Source organism: Meles meles, chromosome 15 (genome assembly GCF_922984935.1).
Source record: "Meles meles chromosome 15, mMelMel3.1 paternal haplotype, whole genome shotgun sequence".
In the NCBI taxonomy this organism is placed as follows: domain Eukaryota; kingdom Metazoa; phylum Chordata; class Mammalia; order Carnivora; family Mustelidae; genus Meles; species Meles meles.
Genome location: NC_060080.1, coordinates 818,603 through 845,319, shown reverse-complemented (window position 1 = coordinate 845,319; position 26,717 = coordinate 818,603). Strand labels below are relative to the sequence as shown.

General features: G+C 57.6%; 1 protein-coding gene across 12 annotated transcripts in view; it reads left to right on the top strand.

Moving 5' to 3' along the window:
* Window positions 1–26,717, top strand: part of MYT1L (myelin transcription factor 1 like) — a 394,040-nt gene that overhangs the window by 243,516 nt on the left and 123,807 nt on the right. For all 12 annotated transcript variants that reach the window (XM_045979466.1, XM_045979474.1, XM_045979472.1 and 9 more), the window contains exons 5-8: window positions 6,812–6,968; window positions 21,980–22,034; window positions 22,208–22,241; window positions 22,492–22,554. In XM_045979466.1, coding sequence (XP_045835422.1) covers window positions 21,980–22,034; window positions 22,208–22,241; window positions 22,492–22,554 — 152 coding nt within the window. In that variant the 5' untranslated portion in view covers window positions 6,812–6,968. The remainder of the gene's footprint in view (window positions 1–6,811; window positions 6,969–21,979; window positions 22,035–22,207; window positions 22,242–22,491; window positions 22,555–26,717) is intronic.

Here is a 26,717-nt window from a genome sequence, read left to right as displayed (position 1 = left end):
TGGCACATACACAGGCCCAGCTTGGCAGCACGCTTGGGAGCGGGAAGGGGGAACAGGAAGACGGAAAAGTTCCGGTCCGGCCGATGGTGATCGTGGGGGGACACGCAGGGCTGAGGGCGGCTTCCTGCGAGGAGAGGTGGGAACGTGGTGCCAATGGGGGGGTCACGGCCCAAAGTGGGGGTCCAAGGGGCTCGGCAGGCAGGAAGAGCCCAAGCCTGGGGCATGACCAGGTGTCTGGGTGGGGAAAGGGGGCACGTGCCCGGAATTGGGGAGAGGAGCCGACAGAAGGCCAGACTCGGGGTAGAGCTGCGTGTTGAGGCAGAGATACAGCGAGCACTAAGCGGTGCTGGGACCTGCAGAGGCCCAGGCCGGAGTCACGCCGGAATTCGGGGGCCCGGATAGCGGTCTGAGAGTCAGGAGGAGATGGGGTCGGCCTCAGGAGGAAGGGCTCGCAGGGGCCGCAAGGGACTCCGCGCGGCGTCACCGATGGGATCTGGAGGACGTGTTGGAAGGGCAGGGCAGGGAGCAGACGCCGTAGTTAACTTTCAGATGACAGTCAGGACGAAACACCACAGAAGTACGCGGAACTGGCCTGTGCGTTGAGGGAAGTATTTCAATGTCCAGTATCTCCTCGGAAGAGAGTCCAAGTTCTCCAGCGAGGAGGAAAATAAGTGGGCAAGACCTCTCGAACGTTCCTTTGCATCGAGGCACTTGAAAACCAGGGCCCTCCTATCTGATCTGACCCGCTCTGTACCGTGCTCGCAGATGGTCTGCCCCCGGGAAGTGCACTCCTTGTGGGCTTCACTGCCTGTGGCGGAGAGAGTGCCCGACCTCGCATCTGGACTCTGGACGCTCCTCCGTGGGGCAGGAGGTTATCGGAGCCCCCGAGAAGGAGGCGCGTCCTCGCGGGGCAGCCTGCGCCGGTGCGGTCCCACCAGCTCCTTCGTACTCGCGGCACCGGGGACAGAGCAGGAGGCGGTCACAGGCCTGGCCCGGACCAGATTGGGGAGCTGGAGAGCACTGGCCTGGCCTCTGCTGGGACCCGCCCTTCCACACCCTATGGCGGGGCGGGATGGCGGCGGGGGGGCAGCGAGTAGTCAGTGCCATCCTCTTGCCGAGCTGCTGAGACACGGGACGGACCGTCTGCACAGGATCTGGAGGGAGTCGGGCTGAGCCCCGGACACTCCCAGCAGCATCCAGACGGCCGGAGCTGAGATCCGCGCTCTCTTCCCGCGGTTGCTATGTGCACAGCCAGGAAGTTCATGGACCCAGTGGGCAGGGGGGCTGAACTTCCCGCTAAGCGCGGCAGCTGGTGTCCATGGCCTGGAGTCCCCCGAGCCCCCAGCCCAGGCCACAGAAACACCTGGGACCACCCGTTCGCGGCCTGCAGGTGTCCCCTCCTCCGCCGTCGCCTCTCCCAGCCCCTGGGCAGGCACCTTGTCCCCCCACCTCGGGCGTTGGGCTCGCTTCCTGTTCTACTCACACGTGACCACGACTAGAATCCGTGCTCACTGCCCCGGCCCTTCCCTCAGATACTCAGGACTTACCACGGAGGTCACGGCGCCCGAGGACCGCCTGGCCTAGCTGCTTTGGCTCCGGCTGCGGCAGCCCGCGCTCCCTCCGGGCGGCGAGGAAGGCTGACATGGGGGGCTCCCAGCGGTCACCAGTCACGGCGCCCCTCCCGGTTTTCCACAGACAACGGGACAGTGAGTTTCTCTTCCCATCTGAAGAGAAAAGGGCAGCTTGACATTTGCCTAAAATGGCCCTGGGCCTGGAAGACTGAAGCCGGTGGTGGGTCTCACCTGCTGCATGGGGCCATGGCTTTGGCCTTCAGGGCGGGGGAGAGCAGGAGAGGCCGTCCTGGCTCCAAGACGGGTTCCAGCAGTGCAGCGAGGAGGGCACCGGGCGGTGGTGGCGGCATGCCCTTCCTTCCCAGCCCAGGCCCAGGACACCCTGACGGGACTAATTGCGGGGGTGAGTTTGCTGCGGCTGCGGGACGCCGTCCACAGCAGACACTCCCAGGCCCTCAGTCTGCAGGACGGAAGCCCACGTTCAAGGCCCCGTTGTAGAAGGACTGAGTCCTTCTGGGGCCGTGGTGGGGATTCCGCTCCAGCCTCTCTCCGGCTTCTGGGGTTGGCTGGTGACCTTCGGTGTCCCAGGCATGTCGATGTGTCACCAGTCTCTGAAAAACAGTCACAAAGCATCCTCTGCGCCTGTGTGTCTGTATCCAAATCTCTCCTCTCGCGAGAACGCTGGTAACACTGGCGGGAGGCCCACCCTGTTACATGCGGCCGCGTGGGAGCTTACTGTGTCTGCGCGACCGTGTGTCCGGATGAGTCGCATTCTGAATTCCTGGCGCTTAGGACTTGCACACACGAATTTTTGAGACCCAATTCACCCCGTTACAGTTAGGTTTAGTGAAACCCAGCACTTACAGGAGTGTTGGTAACGCTGTGTGTGGTGGAGACAGTTGCCCAGTCTAGAGTCCCGTCGGGGAACCCTGGATGGGAAGGACTTGGGATGCACCAGCCCATGTGTGTGTTGTCTGGTCTCAGCGGCAACAACCCTTTAGATGAACCGTCCCTGTCACTTCGGTCACATGTGGGTGACTTCTCTGTCACATTTAACCAACGTGGCCATGTCAGGCTTGCGGGCTGAAGAGTGATATGTTTGGATGGATAGATAAGGACGAAGGTTGACCTCATACATCAACATACTGTACATCGTTCCGACCCCAGAGAAGCGCTAACAGGTCCACAAAAAGAAGAGAAAGACCGAAGTCTCCGTCACGTTCCGTCGTCTTAGACCTGGTCGAATTGGTGACTCTTTTTATTTAAGAACCATTCAGAATCCCTGCTCTGGAGCTCTGAATCTGACAAAGAGAAACTACCACCCCACACAGTGAAGAGCATTTAAATTGATACGAGATGTCATCCGGCGGCTGGGAGCTTCCCCTGCCTGTCCGACCGCTCTGCGACAGGTGTGTTCCCTGGGCCGCTGGGGCTCTTACCTGTGTGCAGCCCAGGAGAATCCCATTCCGCCCAGGACTTGGAGGGAACACTACGTGTAACCAGGAGACTGTGCTGAGCGCTCCCGCGGCGAAGTGGGGCCTGTGTACCAGGTTCTGAGGTCCAGGCAGCGATCCAGGCCACAGTGCACTGGTGAAGCCCAGGGTCTGCTGTGGGGCTCACGTGTCCACACTCGGGTTTGTGCGCCTAGACCCGGAGCGTCTCCTCATCTGAGACTCACCGTGGCGGTCCTCCCTCTGCACAGACGTGGGGTCTCGGTCCTGGTGGGTCTCCGCTTGCCTACAGTTCGGTCCGTGTCCCTGTCCCTCCAAGAGCCTCGGTCTCTAAGGGTCTCGGGCAGTGAGCACCACGGTGCCCTTGCTCCTGCTCTCTGGTTTCCAGGCGGCATGTGCAACTGGACTCGAGGGGCTGTTACCAGTGATGTGGACGCTTGCCCCCACCACGGAAGCCCTTTGAGACCTGACTGTCTCGGAAGAAAACCGAGAACTTCTGTGGCTGTGAGACCCCGTGACGCTCTACCCCGGCCTGTGCGTGTCCCTGTACTAAACCTCTGCCCCGGCCTGTGCGCTTGCTACTGCCTTGGTCTGGAAAAGTCCTCGCTGCTTCTCACTCAGCCATGTCTCCTCCTTCCAGAGGAAACCCGAGTGTCCCCACGTTGGGGGAGCCCCCCCCCCATGCCACGCAGGTCCGACGGCCACTTCTGTCTTCAGTGCTCACCCCTGGCTCCGTTTGTCTGTCTTCCCTCGCCCTCTGTCCATCCTGGTCCCCGCATCCAGCTGGCAGAGGCAGGGCCGCACCCGGGGTTCTCTGCGGGAGGAATCTCCATCTGGAAGGGCCGCGGCTCCGGGGCTGCAGTGGACCCCGGACCCGCAGTCCCTGGGACCGGCTCCCACTGCTCAACCGTCGCAAGTCAGCCTGAGCAGCTGGTAGTTCGGCAGGACTTAGGAGGAAAGCCTGGAGTAAGCTCAGTCCCTTGGAGCAGGGAAGGCCCTCCGGGATGCAGCACAAAGAGTCGAGGCTTTGCAAGACCAGCCCAAGGAGGAGAGCCCCTGGCGTCCGGCCCGCGGTTCGTAAGCAGTGCCGGGAGACCAGACGCAGGTGGGAGGTCTGCTGTGTGTGCCGCAGGGGGAGGACAGGTCCTTGCAGAAGGCAGAATCCAGGAGGGAAAGGATGCAGTCGGGGAATCAGAGGAGAGAGAACGCAGGTCAGACGCGGGGACCGTAAGACAAACGTTCCCTCGAGGGACGTTTGATGAGAGCAGACTCTGGCGTCCATGTTGGGAAAACACACACAGTCACACGTTTAGTGACTGTAACCGCTGAGGCCACTTCGAAGGGCACCGGGATCTGCTACGTTGCAGATGCCGGAAAAACAAGCCTGTGTGTGCGAGAGGGAGACACACACAGGACCGTGTAGCAGAGCCTGCCTGCCTCGAGAGAGCAGCGAGCAGGGGGCACTCACACCCCGCGGCAAGGTCGTTCTGTAAGTCACGCCAGGTCATGGACGATAACCGGCTACAGATCTGCCCTTCGGCTCCTGCATGGAAATGCTTCCAGCTTCCGTGGAGCAAAAACAGTTTGTGTGAACTCTGGTCACACTTAGGCTTGGAAATGGAGTAATTCTTTTTTTTTTTTTTTTTTTTACCGGAAATGGTGTAATTCTGTCTCTACGCCTGGCGCGGGCGGCTGGGGCGCTCCCCACTGAGCCTCATGGCAACGGCCCGGACAAACCCGGCTGGCAAACACGCTTGCCTCCAAGGAGGGAGGGGCCAGGAGCTCCTAGTCCCCAGGTGCTTGGGTGTGACCCGGGACGTCCCAGTGCTCTGAGAATGTGTTTGCATTTCATCTTACAGCAGAGGCGGGGGGCCAGGACCCCTGGGCTTGGAGACCAAACCTGTTCCCTTGTCTGCATGACCTTGGGCACTGTCCTTGACCTTGCCTCAGTTCCCCAAGTTAGTTCCTTTGTGTGAGAAATGCAGATAAGGAAGTCAGCATCTGACACCGAATTCGAACCCACGCTCTGCACCTAATGTACAAATCAGCTGCTCCGCCCAGGGCTAGCCACCAGGCCTAAGCCAGTGTGGACAGCTTGAAAGCAGGCCCACCCAGGAAGCATCCTCTGTCCGGAACTCACACTCCTCCCTTGCCCTCACCACTGATAGGCGAGGAGTGCGCCGCGGTAGAGGAGTCGGAGCGAGAACGTACGTGTTCTCAGGGTCCCACCATCGCAGGCTCGTCGGCATTTGGATTCTTCTTCCTGCGTGTCCGTGTCCGCTGTGGTTTGCGGCTGTCGGCATAGTCTCCTGGCAGTTCGGCAGCCCAACATTTGTTTTCAAAGTACATCATAAGCACAGGGAGCCCTGGCACGAAGTCTTCCTAGCGACTGTGTCCCCTGGGGAAGAAAGGCTGCCACTCAACGCTGTCGCTCCCCCAACCACCAGCGGGCGGGAAGTACGGTCCCCTCGCTGGAAACAGAGCCGGGGACTCCGAGCAGCCGGTAGTCCGACCAGGGGCCTGGCCGGCAAGTGATTGGGCCAGAGCTCACCTGCCGGGGACGATCACACTGGAAGTGGACACGTCCTAAGTCGTGTCCTCTGCTGCTGTGGGCTGTGTGGCTGGTTCTCCATCTTCCAGCCTCTGGCCACGCTCAGCAGGTGGGGCACGAGGGCCGTCCCCATGCGGTGGGAAGGTGGAGGCAGACCCCCTAAAGGCGATCGGGGGAGCCCCTGGAGCCCAGCCCTCCCTCCTCCTTTCCTTCCATCCCTCCCTCCCTTTCTCCTTCCTTCCTTTTCTCTTTTGTGATTTGAATCAACAAACCCGCAGTGACCAGTAGAAGCAGGTGGGGTTGTCCCTGCTCCTGAAGGAAGGAAGGAAGGGAGGGTGCACGTTCCCGGATTTGTGGTGCACATTTGGGGTTTGTGTGCACGTTCCGGGACTTGTGCCGTAAGACTGAAGCTGCGCTCATGGTAACGTTTGAGGGAGATTACTAAACCCCAAGGAGGAGGTAGGGAGAAGTTCTCCTGGTTTTTCGTTTGTTCTTTTGTTTGTTTTAATAAAAGTTCTCCAGTTTTAAGTGGCCATATTGAAAAAGACAACTTCGTCCTCTTTCTGGGAACTGATGATTTTAAATCCTCTGTGGTCTGTGCCGTTGTGGTCTTGGCAGGCACACGTGTTCAAACAGTCACTCACGGCCTGTGTGGGTGACGTCGTTCCTTGGGGAGATGAGGTCTACCCAGAAAGGATTTACAGCTCAGTCCCCGAGGCTCAACAGAGCAGACAGGGCCGGCTGGTTCTCAGACCACAGGAAGGGCTTGTGGAGTTCAGAGGAAAGTGGCCCCAGTGACCCCCTGGTTTCTCACTGAGCTCAGCTGTCCACGGGAAGCTGTTCAGACAAAGGGAGTGGACACGAGAGTCGCTCGAGGAGTTACGTGGCCGTCTGCCGAGCTGTTTAGTGTGACCTTGTTATTCTGCCAGGAGCCTGGAGGGATTCTGGACCTGAGAACAGGGGTTTTAGAACCTTCTCTGGTCTAGCAGCGCCAACTCCACAGATGGGGTTGGTCCCTGACTGCACCACCTGAGAAGGTCCCTGGGGAGAACCTTCCTCAGAGCCAAAGCAGAGGCCCCAAGTTTGCCAGAACGCTTCCCAGGGGAGCCCTTGTCCGCAGATAGGACGGAGGCGGCCTGGATCCTGTGGCCGCCACAGGGTTCCCGTCCACGGCGGCCACCTCCCCTCACGTGCAGGTGAAATCATAGGCGCTTAACGCTATGGTTCGTGTTTTGCAGATGGAGAAATGGAGGCACAGGAAAATTAAGTAACTTCGCCTCAGTCCCAAGCTGGGGAGGACCCGGAAGAGAACGCAGAGGGACCCTGACTCCGGGCCCGTGTCCTGCCCACGGAGCCACACTGCCTCCCTTCCTAGGAGAGAAGACGCCCCACAAGGTACAGTGTTGGCCCCTTCACCCTGGTGGCATGAGGTCCGCACGAGGCGGGACAGCCCGTTCACACTGTGTGCGCTACTGACCGGGGTGAGACGTGGCCTAGACCACTACTGTCCGTAAAACCTCCTCCTCCCAGGACGGGAGCTCTCGCCCCTGCCCAACCCCCTGTGTCGCTCGCCCGCCGTCTTCCCTGCACCGGCCCGAGAGTGTGTCTGTTTGCTCCTTCCGCTGCCCCATCCGCCTGCCCTCTTCTCCTGTCCACGGCCTGGCCCCCTCCACGGGGCAGACACATCCTGCCCTGGGCTTGACAAAAGAGAGGGAGACACTTTCGTCACCCCCAGAAGCTGTTCCGGGACCCCCTCTCCCTCGCTGCCCATCCAGTGGAGCCTGTGGAAAGCAGGCTGCTGTCCCGGCTGCCCCGAAGCTCTGCTCGCAGATCCCACAGGGACGTCACGAGCACCGGCTCGGGGGTGTTGGGGTGCGAGGGGCTTTGAGCACCATGCGGGCCCCCTCCCAGCACCTGTGCCCCGGACTTCCACGGACGGACCCAGCGTGCGGCGCTGCCCACGCCCGTCCACTCCCTGGGGGGCTGAGGTGGGGACCAGAGAACTGCCCTCAGGGCTCCCCCCAGAACCCTGTGGTCAGAACTAAGTGTGCCTTCCCCCCCCACACCCCTCTAGAACCTTCTCTCTTGCTTTCTGCCACATGCTGTTTTTCGGTCCCTCCCCACCACTAAGAGAGCCCATCATCTGTCGCTGCGCGGTATCCCACACCTGCCCCCCGAGAGCATGGACGTGGCTCGGGTCTCATCGGTGGCAGAGTTCTTCCCTTGAGCAGAAACCCTGACCCACACGTGGTGTCCAACAGTGACAGCCTAGTGAGGGCAAAATGACAGCGGTGACGCTGCTGAGGTCACGAGACGGCAGGGGCCAGCAGGCCGTGTGCACACTCTCACCTGCCCCCGGGCGTTGTGAGCTCGCCCGCCCACCTGGCCCCACCTGGTCCCCGTGGGGACCCTGTCCTGCCTGTGTCCCTTCAAGCAAACTGAGGCTCAAGGGGCAAAGAGACGCAGTCAGTGGAACAACCTGCACTTCATGCTCAGGGCGCCAAGCGCAAACCCTTCTCCTAAAATTCGTGAACGTCTCGCATTGAGTCATTTCTGAAACGCTTTAATTTCTGAACATTTCCTGCGGAATTGTGTGGTTCCTCTTCCCCCGAGCACAGACACACCTGCCGTGTAGACAGAAACTTCTCTAATTCATCTTTTTTCCGTTAGCTTTGTTCTCTCCTTAAAAAAAGGAAAACAAATTCTTAAAAGAAAAACTGGATTTTAAACGTACAAGTTTCCAATTATACAATAAAGAAGTCACAGGGATGAAAAGTTCAGCGTCGGCAATGTGGTCGGAAGGACAGAAGCTTCCCGTGGCGACAGATGGCGACCGCACACCCAGGAGCCTTTCACAACGTGCATGGACGTCGGGCCGCCATGTCCCGCTCCCGAATGTGGACGCTGGGCCGCCGTGTCCCACTCCCAAAACCGTTTTGTATGTTGAATGTACTTTGACTTAAAAAGAGGAACTGGCTTAGAAAGTTACAAACTAGAAAACCACCGGGATCATTTGAAATACTTAAACAAACGGACCTTCTATTACTATTTCTCTAGATCAAAACGTACTTGAATTTTATTTTTTGTGTTTTATCACAGTTTCGGTCAGGGGAAGCCGAAGGTAAGTCAAGTGCCGTCTCTGCTGATGAGTGCGGGACGTTGGACACTTCTAGAAGCTGTTTGGTCACGTGCGGGTTGTACATCCCTCAAAAGGGTCACGTGGTCTCTCACCGCGCGGCAGGCTGCAGGGCGCGCGGGGCTGAGCAGGTGCTCACAGAGAAGGGGCCGTACTTGTCAGCGGCTCCCGCACAGCAGAGGGCGTGGAGTGGACGCCGCGGCCCAGAGGAGGACGGGCCACTGAGGAGGGCCCAGGAGGACCGGGGCACTGGCATGAGGGCAGTGAGCCCCAGGAAACCACAACAAAGCCCTAGAGCCCGGCAGCTCTTTCCAGGAGACTGGCGGGGTCACCTACGTCCTTTCACACACGTGGGGGAGGTGCACAGTGCAGGGAAACGCGCCCACCAGTAAGATGGGCACAGAGAGCGACGCCATAGGTGCACGAAGAGATATTGCAGATCCATGGGAATGTTTTAAACATAGGCAAAGGGTGAGCGAGAGAAAGCAGAACCAGAAGCAGAAAGCAGGAGGCCCAGGCGGGAGAAGGCGTAGAGCCTCCTTGGAGGTCGGGGAAGGAGAGCGTGGGCAGCGATGAGATACGACGCTTCGCTCAGCAAAGACGCGGCCCCGGGCTCTGTGGCTGGTCAGCTCTGGGAGAAACGGGGACAGTCACGCATCTCTGAACAGCCCATGGACCTGTGCGTCTTCTGGAAGGACTGACGATATCCTCTTAGAAAACCGTGTTACGGAAACCCGCAGAGGATGCATGGGGTGTTTCGGGCACTTCTCTTTAGAGCAGAAGAAAACCGCACGATGCGGTGAGTGAGGGAACTCCTGGGAGTGGATGGCAGATATGGCGCAGGACACTCGTTCTGGGAAATTCCACCCAGCGTCCAGAAACACGGACCGAACCCACTGGCCTTGGCCGGGAGCGAGCCGGAGTTTTCGGAAGTGAAAGAAGCAAGCGCGAGCGTGTGTCGCGTGGGCTCCGCGCGTGTAGGCCGTGGGACGCGCTCTGTGTTCATGAAGCTCCAGGCGCAGAGCGCGCCACCAGCCGCGGAGCTGGCGGAGGACGGAGGGTTCCGCGCGGCTCTGCCCACCCCCCGCCACACCCCGGAGGCATCCCTGTGTGTCCCCTCTGCCGATCTCCCGTCTGGTCCGTAGGAGAAACAGGGAAGAGAGGCAGACGCTGCTACTGACCGAGGCAAGGGAGCGCGTCCGCAGGGAAGCCTCGCGGGTTCTCAGGCTGGCGACGCCACGCGGGAAGTGGGAGGACGGCGTCACAGGGGACGACGCGACAGAGAGGGTCCGGCATCGACAAGATCATCCCCGTGATGAGCCCGAATTGTCAGGCTTTGATCTCGTGCCGCACCCACGCGGGGGGAGGCCTGGTGGTGAAGACAGAACGTGAGGAGTGATTTGACGGAGGAACAGAGAAAAGATGAAAGTCAACGTGATCTTAAGGTTTCCAACCGGAGGACCATCACTTCATTTTTCAGTAAATGGCAGCTGGAACCAGTGCTAGGACGTAACAAGGTCCCTGCTCTCGAGGTCTTGCCACACAAGGAGGAAGGCCGCGCCAGCAGACCCACCGGCGGCTGATAGCCCCACGCAGTGCCGTGGAGGGGAGCGGCGAGGGGGTGGACGCAGGGACAGGGAGGAGGGATGCAGTGGCTCGGGAGCCCCTGTGCGGGACGGAGAGGCTGACCGAGGCTCTCAGATGGGCCTGCGGGGGATGGCCGGGAGGTGGACGCCCCTGCACGTGCGGTCCAGGCTCCCGGAGGCCAAAGTCAGGGCACTGTAGGCGCATCCTCGGGGCGTTGCTCGGGGACGGAGCCCTGCAGGAGTCCGGGTGGCCGAGGCTGGCGGGAAGCCAGCAACAGCAGCGCGTGCTCTCCTGAGGGATGAGCATCCGTGCGCTGTTGGGGCTCTAGGACGCCGTCACTGCCGACCTCGGCGGTGTCTCCCAGCAGGATGCACCCTCCTGAAAGGTCTCATTACACAGTCTGGCGGAAAAGGAAGGAGAGAGGGGGCGATTGCTAAAGTCAACGGACTCCAAGGGCAGAGGGGACCTGAGCCAAATGGAAAGCAGAAGAGCCAACTGATAGGAGTAGATGGAACGTTGTAGAAAGAAGGGTGTGGTGGGGACAAGCCCCCAGAATCCCCTGCTGGGGAAGAGATCCCCAACAGCAGGGATGGTGGGGGCGGTGTCATTGGTGGTGTGGTCTAGGGCCGGGAGCAGGCTAGGAGCCCAGCCATGCTGTCTGTCCTGGACGGCTGACGCTGGCCCGGCTCTCCCGCCTCTGTAAGTCCTGGCCTGTGCCACCCACCAGTCACAACAGCCACTACAGGCAGGAGCCAGAGGACACAGGGAGCCCGTGTGGCACAGCCCCCGGCCAACGGTCAGGATGTGGGGCGGCTAGAAGAGTGCTGAAGGCAGGCTGGCAGCGAGGGGGTCAGAAAGAGGCAGACACCAGGCAAGCATGGAACACCCAGCTCGTTTGGGAGCAGGGACGCAAGTCAGAGGACGGGGTCTCCTGACAGGAGGACCGGGGTGGCCAGATCTATGACAGCCTACAGTCCGTCCATGGATTTGCTGTTCTCCCTGCCATGAGTCCGAGCAGCGTTTGGAAGAACTGCCGTGTTCTGCCTGAGATGCAGCGCTGGATGCCCAGGGCCCTGCAACCTGGAGCCCCGGACACCCAGAGCACTGAGCAGTCAGAGCACTGGATGCCGGAACCCTGGATACCCAGAACCCTGGACAGTCGGAGCCCTGGATACCCGGAGTCCAGGATGTCCGAAGCCTAGGATGCACAGAGCCCTGGACAGCTGGAGTCCTGGACGCCCAGAGCCCGGGATAGCGGAGCCCTGGACGCTTGGAGCCCTGGATACCCGGAGCCCAGACACCAGAGCCCTGGATGCCCAGAGCCCTGGACTTTGTGTGAACCCCACACAGCATGCTCGGCTGACCAGATGACGCCTGGCCCTTCACACTAATGCTCTTTGGTTCCATGGAATGAGTTTCCCCAGAATGCTGGCAAAGCCATTTTCTCCTTTGATCTCCAGTGTCCCCAGGACCCACATGACTGTTGTGACCCACACACTTAGAATTTAGAGCCTGGGGATGCGCCCGGTTAGCTCCATGTCCAAGGTCGTGCAGCTGCAGAGACAGAGGAGGACTCTGGCGCAGGGGGTCAGCACCGGGCCCCACGCCTGCGCACGGCTCTGTGCTGCCTTCCTAACCCCACATGACTATGTCAGCATCTCGCGCTTGGTCTTGTAGCACAAGATTCTGTGTGTCTGTCTTCTCAGCGATTTGCCAGTTATCTGAGGTCTTTCATTTACAAGAAAAGGCAGGCACCTAGAGGAACCGCTGTTTAGCCTGTAAGTATCCGTGAGTCTGTAAACAGCCGCCCTACGGGAGGAGTGAGGGGTCCTGCCCACAGGTGGCCGGGAGGGCACCATGAACTCCCCACAGCAGCAAGGGGACAGAAGAACAGGGTGGGACAGGCTGCGACCTGGCGGGAGGCTGTTACAGGCACCCCACGGGCTGAGATGGACAGTTTGATTTCAGATCATACTTGTCTGAAAAACCACCAACTCCAAGTCACTAAAATGACCCCCGCCTCTCTTTTGTGAAAATGCGTTCCCTACTGAGCCTTTGTGAACAGCCCCTTCCTTTGTAGGAATAGCCCCTTACTCCTTTTCTTTTTTCTGTAGAACTTCTTTCCGTATTTCCAGAAAGGTTGCCCAATAGCCACCTGACTTTTAAGGGAACTGTGGTATTTCTACCAGCACAACGTGGCCTGTGGTCATCAGGCCATGCTCTGGGCTGGGTGCCGTGCGAGGGGCAAGGGAACACGAGGATGTCCTCGTTCTGTCCCAGACTGCCCGCGTTCACCTGATGGGCCAGGTCTCCCCTGCCTACCTCTCCCCTGCCTGCCTCTCCTGGAGTCCTGGGAGCCCCAGAGAGCCAGCCTGGTGTGAGATGAGCCGTGTCCTGGACTGTTGAAAACGTTTAGCTGGTTTGGGGGAGCTTAAGGCCCCAGAGGCACGTGTGCACACACACGCCCACGCCCGTACCCCCCACACGTGCATATTTTAGGTTCTGTAGCTACAACTGCGCTCGTGGCCCCAACAGTTTTTACGGAGACTCTGATCCCGGGCTGTGCACCGCTGCCCTGGTCCAGGCCCACAGAGGCCACGGAGGTGCTCGTGTTAGGAGAGGTGATTGCACACAGCCCAACACCCGCCCCGTATCACGAGGGACGTGTGCGCCCAGAGCGTGGGTATCGTGAGCATCTCTGCTCTCCATGCCTCTGGGGAACCTCACCCGGGAAATGGAGGAAGGAAGCTTTTCTCACGTACCAGGCGCTGTGCATGGTTCTTCCATGGAATGACTTTATCCAAGCCTCTCGGCAGCCCGGAGATAAGTAGGAAGTTCACGGAAGAGAGGAGCACGATCCACAGACAGGACTCTGCCCAGCTTCTCACGGTCAGTAAATGTGGAGCCAGCCGTCCCACCGCCGGCCACCTGCCTCCGAGACACGTGTCCCCAGAGACGAGCAGGGACCACTGCTGACACAGAAGGCCCTGACGTGGCCAGCCCTCCCGTTCGGGCAGCCGGCAGGCTTCGGGAACCGCGCTTCCCGTCTACTGCAGGAGAGGCAGACCCTCCGATATTCAGAAGACCCTCGTGCCACGTGTACCCCCCCAACCCGGGCACCCGGGTCAGGCCCTGCCGAGTGCCGGCCCTGGGAGGCCCTGGCAGTGCCTCTGCCTGGAGGGGAGGACGGACGCGGAAACGAGCAGCCAAGACAGGCTGTGATTCCTACGAAAAGCACCACAATGTCTATGCACACTAGTTTGCAATAACTTACAGAAAAAACAAGGGGACATGAAAGAAAAGTGACTCCAAGAAGAGGGGTGGAGAGAAACTGAATTACTAAACTTGGAGCCGAAGTTCTGAGCCGGAGATGCAGCTGGCTGCCGGAGGGGCCGGGCAGGCTGAGGTTCAGCTGCCGCAGGCACCATGGGCCCCTGCTCCACGGCCTACAGAAGCGTGTGTCCGCGGCCCAGTCCTGAGAGCCAGGACGGGAAGGGCATTCTGCAGATTTCCACGAGAGCCTGCCATGTCCATGACTCTTCCAGGCCCTGGGACGTAGACGTGCAGCCTTGCTTTCCTCAGACTTGGGAATGCCCGAGGGCAGAGACCGCCAGGCAGGAGCAGGGCAGTTGGGCAGCTCGCACTCGGGGCACCCAGCCCTCCCCAGCCCTGCCCAGCGGAGCTGCCGCTGCAGAAGGAAACGGCCCATGCCTGATGGTGGGCCAAGCCATAGCAGGGAACAGGCCGCAAGAGGTGATCAGGCCGTGGCGGCTGTCATGTGGGAACGCTGTCTCTCTAGCCGGCTGCGCAGTGTTTCCAGACCCTCCTATTTTTCCAGAAAAATCAGGAATCCAGATTTGGATTTAAAGTCTCCAGATTTTTAGGTATTAGCTTGATGTGTTAAGCACTGGGAACCTGGCCGAACAGTACGGGGCCCAACTCCTGACTCTCAGGTGGTAAGATTCACGCCCTCTGCCCTAAAATCGACTCTTGGCACTTTCCTTCCAGAACTTGCTGGCAGGACACAGTGGTCACAATTATCAGAAACAAACTCAAATTCTACAAATCCGGTTTCCAACACAGAAGGGGGTTTCTATTCTTTTTCATTTGGGGCCAAAAGAGCAATGGTTTTTGCCAAAAAATAGTTTAGTATTTAAAAATAAAATTAAAAAATAGTATTTGAAGGGCCCCTGATTTGACATTTCGACTCAATGTCTGGAAACAGGCACCTTCTGGCTAGGCCGTCCCGCTCGTGAGAGGAAAGGCCTCGCTGGGCTGCGAGCACCATAGTGAAACACGAACTAAGCTCCGGCGTCGTTGGCTGGGAGGGAGCTCACAGAGCTGGGTGCCCCGCTCTCCCTGGGGCCTCCAGCGTCCGCGGCCGCCAGCCGAGACACACCCTGCCGCTCTGCCCCCAGAACCAGCCCTCGGGGCTGTGGGGCCTCTTCACTGTGGCGACAGACGATAGAAACTGGGAAGCAGACTTTTTACCGATGCAAAATCGCCAGGTCACCCAAGAAGGGTGACATCCAACAGGAGTTATTGGTTAAAAGCCACTGCCTTTTGCTCTCTGGAGTCACCTAGAAACCTTCAAATTTGGGTCTGTTTCAAATGCTCCGCTAGGGTCGCCGGCCCCCACGTGGCTGAGAGGAAGCGTTGTGGGGCCAAGGACACCCTGGGCTCCTGACAAGCCGACCCCCAGCCTCGGAGATTGTAAACGTCTCCTCAGAGCTTTCAGCTTCCTGCCGACAGGAAGTCTAGTGCGCGTGACACACGGACCCCGTGGCCGTGCAGCTCCAGTCTTGGTGCCCCACGTGCTTGTAGAGAAGCAGACGCTTCTCCTGCCTCGTGGGGGGTGGGGGGCAGGTACTTCTCTGCTCAGCTCTTTGTGTTACAGAAGGTTTAAAACTGTAGTCAGATTATTAATAAACAGTAATTAAATAATCGCGCTGACCAAGCGAAACATTAGCTCCCTGTAATTCCTTCCTTCGTTCGTTAATTTGCTTTTACCAAAACGTAGAGATGCCTGCTGTTAGCCTGCGAGCCTTTCTGCCATGGGTCCACGTGCCTCCGGAATGAGACCTGCTCTCTCTCGCCGTCCTCTCCGTCTGCTGTCCGAGGGCGGGGGGTGCTCTCTCGCCTCCGCCAGGCCCAGCCCTGTCCCCCCGACACACGGGCTTGTTCATCCACAATGCCCAGGGCTCGGCACAGGGCCCTCTGTGCAGGCGCCGCGGTACACGGCACCCCTGCGCTTGCTCTCCTGATTCCTGGGTCGACATGACACGTTTCCCCTCAGGGGCTCCTGTTCAGGACGTTTTTATTGCCACCATGGCAATGATTGCTCCTTTCCTAGGATTTTGTTTAGGACTTGTTGCATTACTTTTATTTTTATTATTTTTAAAGATTTATTTGTTTTAGAGACGGGAGAGAGAGAGCGAGAGTGGGGGACGGGCAGAGGGAGAGACAGTCTCAAGCAGGCTCCCTGCTGAGTACAGTCATGACCCTGCGGTCAGGGCCTGAACCAAAATCAAGGTTCGGACACTCAACCAACCATGCCACCCGGGCGCCTAGCAGAACGTTGTGTTATTTTCCACATGTTAAGTCCCAAACCAGGTGCAGACGTGGATTAGGGGTGTGGCCTGTGCTGCCCGCAGGATTTCCGTCTGGGGTTCCCCAATGTCATCACCCGCAGTGACAGTTTCGAGCCCTGAGAGCAAGCACACGTTCCACGTTTCCAAGGCTGCTCTGACTGGAGCCGTCCCAGCTCCGTGTGCCAGATAAGTCCCTGGATGTCCGAGAAGGTCCAGGAATCCAGCTCTGAAGTCCTGCCTCCCAGACTGCGCTTGTCCTTCAGGAGACGGCATGGATGTCACGTGTCAGGCCACGAATCTGTACTTTTTCTTTTGAAAATGTGGCCCCTCCCCCCACAGCACTCAAGCGGCATCCACCTGCGTGGCCCCGGCGCACCCACCGTGGGGTAGTGAGGACGGGTCCCCCAGAGTTCTCACAAGACCAAAGCAAAACACGGGCCCTCATCATAGACACCCCGTGTTGCCCCACGGCTTCCGCGTTCTCCCACCTCACAGCTGAGCGTCCACGCCTACGGCAGCCGCTCGGAGCCTCCATCTGGGGACCAACTAGCAGAGGCCGTCAGTGGGGACAGGAGTCCGAGGACAGCATGACACTTTACCATCAAAACTTGACTTGCTTTTGTGCATGAACATCTGCCTTTCTAGGGCCTGGTGACGGGATCCGGCACAGAGAGTGAGTGGCCGTGGCCATTGTGAAGGTCCGTGTCACGCAGCCACGTTTTGGTAATGAGGTTCTGGATTTTTTTGTGCACCACCCGTTTAAACTTAATGACAAGTTCACACCATAACGAGCCCCCAAATCTTCTCATTCAAGTGAGCTTCAGATAGGCTCATTTCTATGATGTCCTGCATCCCCGCAGTGGGTGCCGTGTCTGACACGGGTCCTGCGGAGCTGGGCTCCCTTCTGGGTCACTGTGGCCCTGGGCGGAGGGGGCTTCGCTTCACCTGCATTTTCTCCTTTGCTCACACCCGTCCTATTTCCCGTTTCCTCTCTCCTGCACCGACGGCGCCAAGCTTCCGCTCTCCAAGCACGGGGACTAAGGTGATGGGGTGACAAGGCCATGGGCCCGGGCCTCCTCCTGCTGAGGACGGCTTCACTGGTCGCCGGTCTTCACTGAGAAAGTTCGGGAAGGAAAAGGAAAAGTGGGGGCAGACGAGCCACAACTCTCCCACCTGGTTCACTGCCCCATCTTTCCCCATTTCCACCCCGCAAGGTGGGGCAGCGGCCGCGGAGACAGCCACAAACCAGGCGCGTGACCCGTCCCTCTCTCCTAACTTGGCAACTTCTTAACAACATGCCATCCCATCACTTACTAGAAACACTGGACAGAACTCCCGAAATTTGACGTATTTGCACTCCATTCAATTCACTGAAACCAGGACGCTTTGACGCGTTGGGGGAAACGAGTTTCCCTTGCTGTAGAACAACGGGGACTGGATCTTCCGATCTTTACAGACGGTATTTTAGGAGCAGGGACGTCCCTGAGTCTGTGTGGGGACATGGAGGGAGGGGTGCCCATCGTGAGAGGGTGACATGGAGGCCAGGCCTCGGTGACCCAGGGGACAGTAGTTGAGGGAGTGGGAGCGCGGGGAACAAGCGCGGTCTGGTCTGCACTCCCGGTCTGGCGGACGCTCTGGCTTCTCTGACGTCCTCGCGAGTCACACCTCTTGGTCAACGAGCTTCACTTCCTGCTCGCGTGCAGCCCAGTCCTCCCGACGGTGCTAATGAGCAGAGAGAGGACCAGGTGCCAAGCGGCAGGAGGTGAAGGTGGAGTCTGGCTAGTTGACAAAGCAGGTAATTGCTTCCCGAATGACGGAGGGCAGCTCTGGGGAGAGCACCCGGGCTCCGCCGTGTCCCATCCGAGCCCCGCGCCGGAGGACCCCGCCCGAGGGGATGGGCTGCTGGTGTGCAGCGTGCAGGGGGGCCGTCAGCAGACTCCTGCAGAGCCGGGACCCCCGGTGCCCCTGCCCGGGGCTCACTGCTGTGGCCGGAAGAGCTGCTCGCGGCCGGGAAGTGGCCTCCAAGCGCAGGCAGAACGCTAACGGACGTATGAGTTTTGCCGTAGTTCATGTCCCGTCATCTTCAAGAGGCCGCAGCCCGACGGAAGTGTGTGCTTGGGGTGGGGCCGGGGTAGAGTTCCACACTCGGTCCTGACTGCGAGTGCAAACCGTGGTGGTGTAAAACTGCTCGCACGCTCTTCAGTCAGTCTGGGAACTTCTGTTCGTTCTCCAGCAAACGCCTGACATAGGAGCCTTTCCTTTAAGTGCAAAAGCCTCTCGCGGGCGCCTCGGGGCGCAGTGGGTTCAGCCGCTGCCTTCGGCTCGGGCCATGATCCCAGCGTCCTGAGATCGAGTCCCACATCAGGCTCCTTGCTCAACAGGGAGCCTGCTTCTCCCTCTGCCTCTGCCTGCCTCTCTGTCTGCCTGTGCTCGTGCTCGCGCACTCTCTCTCTCTCTGATGAATGAATGAATTGAGTGAATGAGTGAATGAGAGAGAAGCCTCTCGTTATCCTAAACACAGGCACCAGACTTACAGATGCAAGGGCTCCCGCCAGGCAGGTGGGAGGGCTTGCCGTCTTAGTGTGGACTCCTGGCCGAGGCTCAGCGCCCGAGCCGTGACAGCGGCGTCCATGGTCTCTGGCCCCGGAAAGCGTGAACGTGTTCACGCCGTCGCGGTGTCGTCCCCGGAGCTCCTGCCCGGGTCTCAGGGCCCCAGAAGAATAGTCTCCTCAGCACAGTTCCCGGGACACGTCGGAGGGCAGCTGCTCGCAGAAGGACAGCCGTGGGACCACAGAAGCCCACCTTTGGGGGTGGCGGGCAGGCCCAGGGTCTCTGAAGAGGCCGACATGTGGACGAGTGCATGGTGTCGGGCAACCTCCGACCACACGCTTGTCGGACTACGCATCGGAGATGGAAACGCTCCTTCAGCTCTGGTCATGACTTCCACGCTTTCCGATGCATCTGAGCCGCTGGCGTCTGCGCCCCAAGACACTGAGTCACCGCAAAACGTAAAACGCTTCGAGCTCTTCTGTTTGGAGTTCCTTGGCAAGCGGAGAAAGAAAATCCCCATTTGCTTCGTGTCTCCTTTGCGTCGGGTGCTTTGCAGGGCTGTTCTACGAAGTATGAGGAACCCGCACACGGAGCAGAACACGTTCGAGAGGCTGAGACTTCACGCGAGAAGAGCCTGGAACCGGCGAGGACAGCAGTGGCTGGAGGGGCCCCACTGCAGTCCCGGGTCCGGCGCGCACCCCAGGAAGGCTGCTGCACGGTGCTGGGAAAGACTCGGTGTTTTCGTGAGTGATTAGTGGCAGAGGTAACTGTATGGAAGGAAATAAGGTCGTCCTTCTATATGGAAAAATGGGTTAAAAATCGAAACATACAAAATAAAATAATTCTTACACAACCGTATGAGCAATTAGCTAACGAGTCTGAGTGTTTCACTATTAGACCCACAGAGGAGCGGCAGCCTCGGCCCCCTTGGTGACAAGTTCTGTCCTGAGTTACAGCCAGTATGGGGTGGGGGTTGGGGTTCTAAAGGCAGGTTTGCCATCGGAGGCTGTGGCAGCACGAAGCAGAGGGCACACGGGTGACCCGTCCGTGGTGCTCCTGGAAGGCATCGAGTGACCTACACTCTGAGCCCTGTCCCTCCTCGGGGCCCCAGAATGCACCCTGCAAACCCCAGGGTCTTTGCACGTCCCCTCCCCTCTGCCTGGAACATGCCCCCACTTTAAAGCTCAAACTGTAATTAACCTTGAAAACTCAGCTCAAACTGCCGCCCAGGAAGGCCCTGTTTCTCTCCCAGAACGGGTCAGCCACAGCGCCGCCAAGCTCCTCCTGCCCCGGTGAGAAGAGTCCCCAGTGCTCTCCTCTAGCTCCAAGTTAGCACTCAGGTTGACTTCCGTAAAGAATAGGATTTCCCCGCATCATCTCTGCATCCCTGGTCCTGTGACGGGTGCACAGTGTGGCAGAGTGTGACACAGCCTCTTTCCCATCACCATCCGGAACACTAGTGCTCGCTGGCCTCGCGCCGTGGGAGCCCGATCTGCTTTGCCACCGTTTTGCAGTGTTTGGAAAATGTCCCCGTGCAGAGGAGTGATTTTGGAGTACCGATGTGATCCCGGCGGGTGCCGTGGACGCTCTCCGCAGAGCGTCAAACCCTGCTTGCCTTCGGGGTTCCGACTGCGTGGAAACAGCAGAGGAGGGTCAGGTCGCCAGAAGAGGGGCCCACGAGCTGCTGCGTCGCGCTGACATTCCTTGACCTGTTTCTTAAGTGCTTCCCCGTGTCTCTTCCCTGGACGCCCGCATTCTGGGAGTGAGCTGTTGCTGTGGAGGCTGGACCGGGGCTCCTCCAATCTCTGCTCACCCGCCCCACGCTCCTGCTCCCCGCGCCTGCTCTCCAGCGGCCGCTGGTTGGTTTTTTCCTAAAATGCCCTTGTGCGGCACCTCCAAGCCCGTATTCCATAACACCCGCTGGGTCAGCAGGCCCCCGGAGCACCCCCTGCACCCCGGCCCCACACTGCACAGCAAGCCTGTGTCCCCCTGCTTGTCCCGCCCCCCGACCCACCCGCTCCCCAGAAAACAGATCCTCTCACTCGTTCCTGCAGCAGCTCGGCTGCCGGGGCCTCCACACGACTAAAATACAGTCTTCCCTGTTCCGACGGCCGTTCTGAAATCCCACAGCGTTCCCGACAAAGCCTTTCCTTAGGGACCCACCTCACCCGGGCTCTTCCCTTCCTCAAGTTCCGGTTTTGCTGAGTCCTGCGCCGCCTGCACACCCGGCTCCTGGCAGAAGCTCCAAAGCTCGTTCAAGGAGCTGCTTGTCCTTGTAGGGTTTTTCCCCGGCTGCTGCAGGGCTCAGCACACAGCACGAGTAAATACCAACTCGGTGGTCGGCCGTCAGGAACACTCCGTCTGGGGCTGCCAGGCCCGCGCCAGGGCGCCTTGGTGTCTCCTCTGGAGGATGGTGCCTTGCAAGCAGCTTGTCGAAAGAGCAGAGCGGCCCGCGCTCCGCCCCTCGGGGTCTGACAGAGCCCTGGTGCCTCACGACCTTTCTGCACCCCGTTGTGACCCCCTCGTCCTGACATGTGGGGGAAGTGGCCTGTGCATGGGAGACATTTTGAGGTGCCCAAGTCTTCTGCCTCGGGGGACTGTGGATGGGTGAGGACGTCACAGGTAGGGGGAGGTGTCCTGTCCTTGCGACGGGAGGAGGTCGTCCTGTGGCTCTTCTCCGCCAGCCCGTCTGCCGCGTGGAGCGGGATTCTCCCACGCACAGCGCCGTGTGCAAGTGACTCACATGTGCGGGAACACTCGCTGTGTCGGTACACGGCCCCATGGCCACCTGTCCCGCGGGGGTCCCTTAGCTTAAGGATGATGTATGAGCCAGTGGCTGGGTTTCAGGGTCCCAGACCGAAAATTCTACTTGGATGCCGTTCGGCAGGTCGCACCTGTAAAACGGGTGCAAAAAAGATACTTTTCTCCCAGAATTGTTGTGAGGACCCGACAGGGTGACACAGGAAAATGCTTTGCCATCTCCGAAGTGTGAGCTGTGTCCATTCCTAGCAGAGGGCCCATGTCCCTGGGATCCATCCGAGCAACTCAGACCCCAGCGGGCGGCGACTGCATCCAAAATGAATGACACGGAGTCGGGCCCCGGGTTCAACACGTCGTCCTCCTGCTCCTGCTTCTTCTAATGCTGTGACCGGATTAGCCTTTCGGTTCCAGACGGCTGTACTGCATGTGCGAGCCTTCCTGCACACATCACATCTATCTCCTACGTTCTCGGTACAAACGAGGTGGCTCAGAATTGGGCCAGACCCATCCTGACGCATCTTTGCAAAGCGTAAAGCGTCTGCTCCTGGGGCTTCATCGGGGGCGGGCCTGGCGCGCAGGGTGGGGCCTCGGGACGCAGCGTTCCTGAGCGGTGCAGGTCTGCTTGGTGTTTTAAGTGACACTGGCCAGTCGCCGATGCTTCCCTCCCCCGCGCCTCTCATAGAGGGCTCCCCCACCGCCGCCAAAATGCCGGGGCTCGGCCGTGCCCCGTGGGCCTTTGCATGCAGGAGCTTCACCCTGACCGCCTGCCCTTCTCTCCACAGATGGAGGTGGACGCCGAGGAGAAGCGTCATCGCACACGGTCCAAAGGGGTTCGAGGTACGTCCGCGCGTCCCCAGGCCCTGGGAAGCCCTTCGGGACCCCCTTCATCCTGGGGAGCCATATGCCCCGTCCGTCCGGACCTCTGCTCTGACCCCACCCTCGACAGCATTCTGCAGGACCGGGGATTGTGAGAGATGATAAATCTCAATTTCCTTTCCATCTCTCTGCAGTTCCCGCGGAACCAGCTGTACAAGAGCTCTTCAGGTCAGTGCTCGGGGGGGGGGCAAAACACGTCCCCGTTAGCAACGGAGAAAACCCACGCCTCAGAACGGGCAAACGGCCCTCCTGGGGCTTGCCCCGCCCGGCCGCTCTGATGGAAGACCTGCCGACGAAAAGCACCCCTAGTTGGTCCCCCATTTCTCTCTGGGCGTCCTCCCTCCCGATGCTCCCCAAGCACTCAGCCACCCCCCTCCGAGCAGCACGACCCCGTGTAATTCCCTCTTTCCTTTTGCAGCTGTCCCACGCCTGGCTGTGATGGCAGTGGTCACGTCAGTGGCAAATATGCAAGACACAGAAGGTAATGACCACCTGTTTCACAATGAGCTGTGTACACCGGCTTGTCTAGGGACCCAGACCAAAGGGTGACGTTGAATGGGGGGTGTTCTTGGGAAACAGCGAGTGTTGTCTTCTCTCCTCTCTGATGTGAACTCAGCCTTTTTACGTCACGTGCATGGTTTCCGGGCAGAATTTATGATAACACATAAGATAACACAAATTAAGAGCAGCCATAAACTCATTTTCCCGCACACGCAGCAGCATGCTAAGAACCTCCCTCTGCTTCACGGAGATGGCCCGATTGTCCTTGTCCTTTTGTCCATCCTGGTCGCCGCAGCGTGGTAAGTCATGGAGCGAAATGAGAGCCCGAGCTTCTTGATCTTCCTGCAGGAAAGGAAACCCAAGCTGGCACCCAGGCGTCCGCAGCGGGAGGTTAGGGCAGGAGATCTACGTCCAGACAGATCCCGCTCAGGAGCCTTTGGGTCTTGGATGAGTACATCATTCCTGGAAATCGTGGGGTTTGGGTGCATACAGAGTTGGGTGTGGAGGACATCTACGAGGGCAGGTGGCGGGGTCATTATCGCTGGGAATGCATCCTTCAGCTCAGGCTGACGGTCTGAGGAGGTGGAGCTTCAGACTGACTTGGGCCACGACTGCTGCCGTGCCTTTCCGTGGCAGGTGTTGGTCAGGAGGAGGTAGATGTGTTTACAGGCGCTGCCGTACATCTGTAGCTAATCTCTCACAAACTGGATTGCTAGGACGGAGGTCATTCCTCCTATAAGCCACGTAACGAAAGCTCAGAAGCTCAAGCAGGTGTTTCGGCTGTACCTCAGGGTGACCTTCCTTTTCTGCCTGACGTTTTATTTCCTTTTCAGCTGATCATTAATTTCTGGGCAAAACCAAGCAATTATTTTGATTGTCCTTCAGTAAAATCAAGGGAAAAATTACAAATTACTCCCCAAGTCCCCATGCTAGCATTGAAGGAGACGGAATTTTTAGAGCATCCGTGATGAAATGGTTATCAGACTTCTGTTACATACCAAAGGAATGACAGGTCGGTTTTTAAGGGAATTTTGTGATTTAAAACATTAATTTATCATTTTATTATTGCTTCTGTGTATTATAGTAAATTACTAAGCATTGAAGTTGAAGTTTCTTTAAAGTATTTATGTTGTCTTATAAAGGTATATGCGTGTAAGTTCTTAATCTAAAAAATTTTAAAACCAATTGCTTATATTTTCAATGAAAAACAATTTAGCCAGCCATAAATGAAATCGAGTTTTCCCTTCATCATGTCTTGATTATCCAGTAGTTAAACTGTACCATCCTGTTACTAAAAGATACGATTACAGTTGGCTGCAAAGTTTGGATTAGATGTCAGCTAGACGTAATTTGTTAATCACAGTTTTCCAGGAAAATCTATAAAGTCTCCAAAGAATCCGTTGAAGCACATTCTTCTTTTTTTTTTTAAAGATTTTATTTTCCAGAGATAGAGACAGTACACACAAGCAGGCAGAGAGGCAGGCAGAGGCAGGGAGAGAAGCAGGCTCCCTGCCGAGCAATGAGCCCGATGTGGGACTCGATTCCAGGACCCTGGGATCATGACCTGAGCTGAAGGCAGCAGCTTAACCCACTGAGCCCCCCAGGCGTCCCCGTTGAAGCACATTCTTACCCCAGGTGTGTCCCATGCAGCTCGGGGTGCCCACGTCCCCGCGAGGTCTCCCTGTGCCGTCCCGTCCCTGTGTAAACAGGAACTGAAGCTTGGCTTAGGGACGGCTCGAAGACAGCCAGGCTGCATTTTCCTTTGAGACACGGTGCTGGCGTGAGGACAGAACACCCCAGATCTTACGGGGGTGATGCAGGTGGCACACAGGAGAAGGGTCACAGAAATTGCCAATTTAGACGATTTTTCAACAAATGGTTTAAATTAAAAGGCTGTCATAATTTTTACGATGCACCATATTCGATGTAACTATTGGAGTTCCTGATATTTTAATAGCGATAAGTCATGTGGTGCTCATGGAGGAAGAATAATCTTCCAGGATGGGGACAGGTTCTGGCTTCCCTGGGGCTGCTAGCCGGTTCCCTTGCTTTTAGAATGAGATGCTTACAGACTTGCTACATAAACGCGAATACCTCAGAACTGACGTCACCGGTGTGCCGTTCTCGAGAGGAGTGGCAGTGCGGTACCAAGGGAAGCTTACTGAGTCTCGTTGTTGACGTCTGCGTGTATCAGTACGGTCGGCGTACAGTCGGCGCGCCGTGCTCGGTTAGGTTCAGGCTACGGCTCGGTGGTCTGACAGCCGGTACCTCATGAGTGCGGCCTCACTCCCCACACGGCTGCGCTACGGTAGCGCAGACCCGTACTCCCTGCGCGTGCCAGGACTTCAGTGCACAGCCGGGAGCCTCCCTCCCACTCCCTTTCGCCCGTTGTGCCCCTCCCCCTCCTTCCTCCCCTCCGGAAACCACCTCTTTGTTCCCTATACCTATGAGTCCGTTGCTGGTTTTTTGTTTGGTTGTTTCTTTGGCTTTTTTTTTTTTTTTTTTGGTTCAACATACGATATTTGCCTTTGTCTGAGTTATTTTACTGAGCATAAGACCTTCTAGGTCCATCCACATCGTTGCGGATGGTAAGATTTTTTTCTTTTTGTGGCTGAGTGATATCCCATTGTGTGTACATGCCCCGTCTTTACCGTCCTCTGTCGATGGACCCTGGGGCTGCCTCAGCTTCTTGGCTATTGTGGACAAGGCTGCCATAAGCAGAGGAAGCATATATCGTTTTGAATTAGTGTTTTTGTCTTCTTCGGGTAAATACCCAGTAGTGCGATGCTGGGTCACAGGGTGGTTCTATTTTCAACATTTTGAGGAACCTCCATGCTGTTTTCCAGACTGGTTGCACCAGCTTGCATTCCCACCAACAGTGGAGGAGGGTTCCCCTTTCTCCACATCCTCACCAGCATCTGTCATTTCCTGACTTGTTAATTTTAGCCATTCTGACTGGTGTGAGGTCTCGTTGTGGTTTTGATTTGCATTTCCCTGGTGATTATATATTACCAGTAATTTTCAACCAAAGGATGACGTTTGAATTTCTCAAACCGGAAAGGTGCTTCTTGCAGTAGACAAGACTCGCGTGTACATTAACATCTTGTGACTGGTGCTGTTTCAAGTCTGTACGGTTTCGATCATTTCTGGCTTCGAGAGATTTCCTGCTTCGGAAGCTTCTCCCTCCGACAGCTCCTCTGTACACACACCCCACAGCGCAAGTGTGACCTCTGCTGCCGCGTCCCCGCCGAGACCCAGCCTCTGCCGAAAGGACGAGAGTGGCATCTTGGCTTTGATGAAGTGACTCATCCTTTCAGTCTTTTAGCATACAATCGTCAGTGAATATATGCTTCTTAGGGATATGATTTCATTTTGTGCACATATCATGTCAGTTCATAGCAAGTAAAAAGGTCTTTTACTATATGGACAGATGCATTTATCTGAACATACAAAAAGTCATTTGAGGCAAGTGGGGGGATCTACAATGTAAATTTTTAAAAAATATTTTAGGACATTTGACACCAAGTTTTATAAAATGATACCTAGAGGCTAATCTTTATTTTTAGCCTAAGAAAATAAGAAAATCAAAATCAAGTGCAATTTCCCTAATCCTGAGTGTCGCTCTGTGGGACACACACTTGCACAGACCCCGTGGCTGGTCACGTGGCCTCATTGCCACGTGGGCTTCCCACGGGAGCTGCTGGAATTGATGGCTTTGTCAGTGACGTTTTCTGGTAGGACTGAGGTGGGCTGTGGGTCTGTAAGAAACTGGGCCTCGAGCTTAGAGGAGACTCAGCTGCAGGGTGATACCTGTGGGAGGAGAGAAGACTGTGAGAAAGGGATTTGTCATTGAAGACCCCAGTAGAAAATGGGGGGAGATGGAAGAGCTAACGTTCTAACGCGCGTTTCTTAGACGTCCACGTCGCTTCAGGAACCGTCTGCTCAGACGGAAGGTGACCGGTCCGGGGTGTTCTCTGTGTTCAAGCTCACGGACAGTTTGAGGTTGCTGGTAAGCACAATGAAAAGTTGAGGCGAGATAAATGAGGGAAAACATAAGGGAAGTAGGAACATAATTTTACCAGAAACCCAGGATGTATCAGAGGTTTGGGTCTAGTCTTACATTGCGTTCTCAGTCTTCCGGGA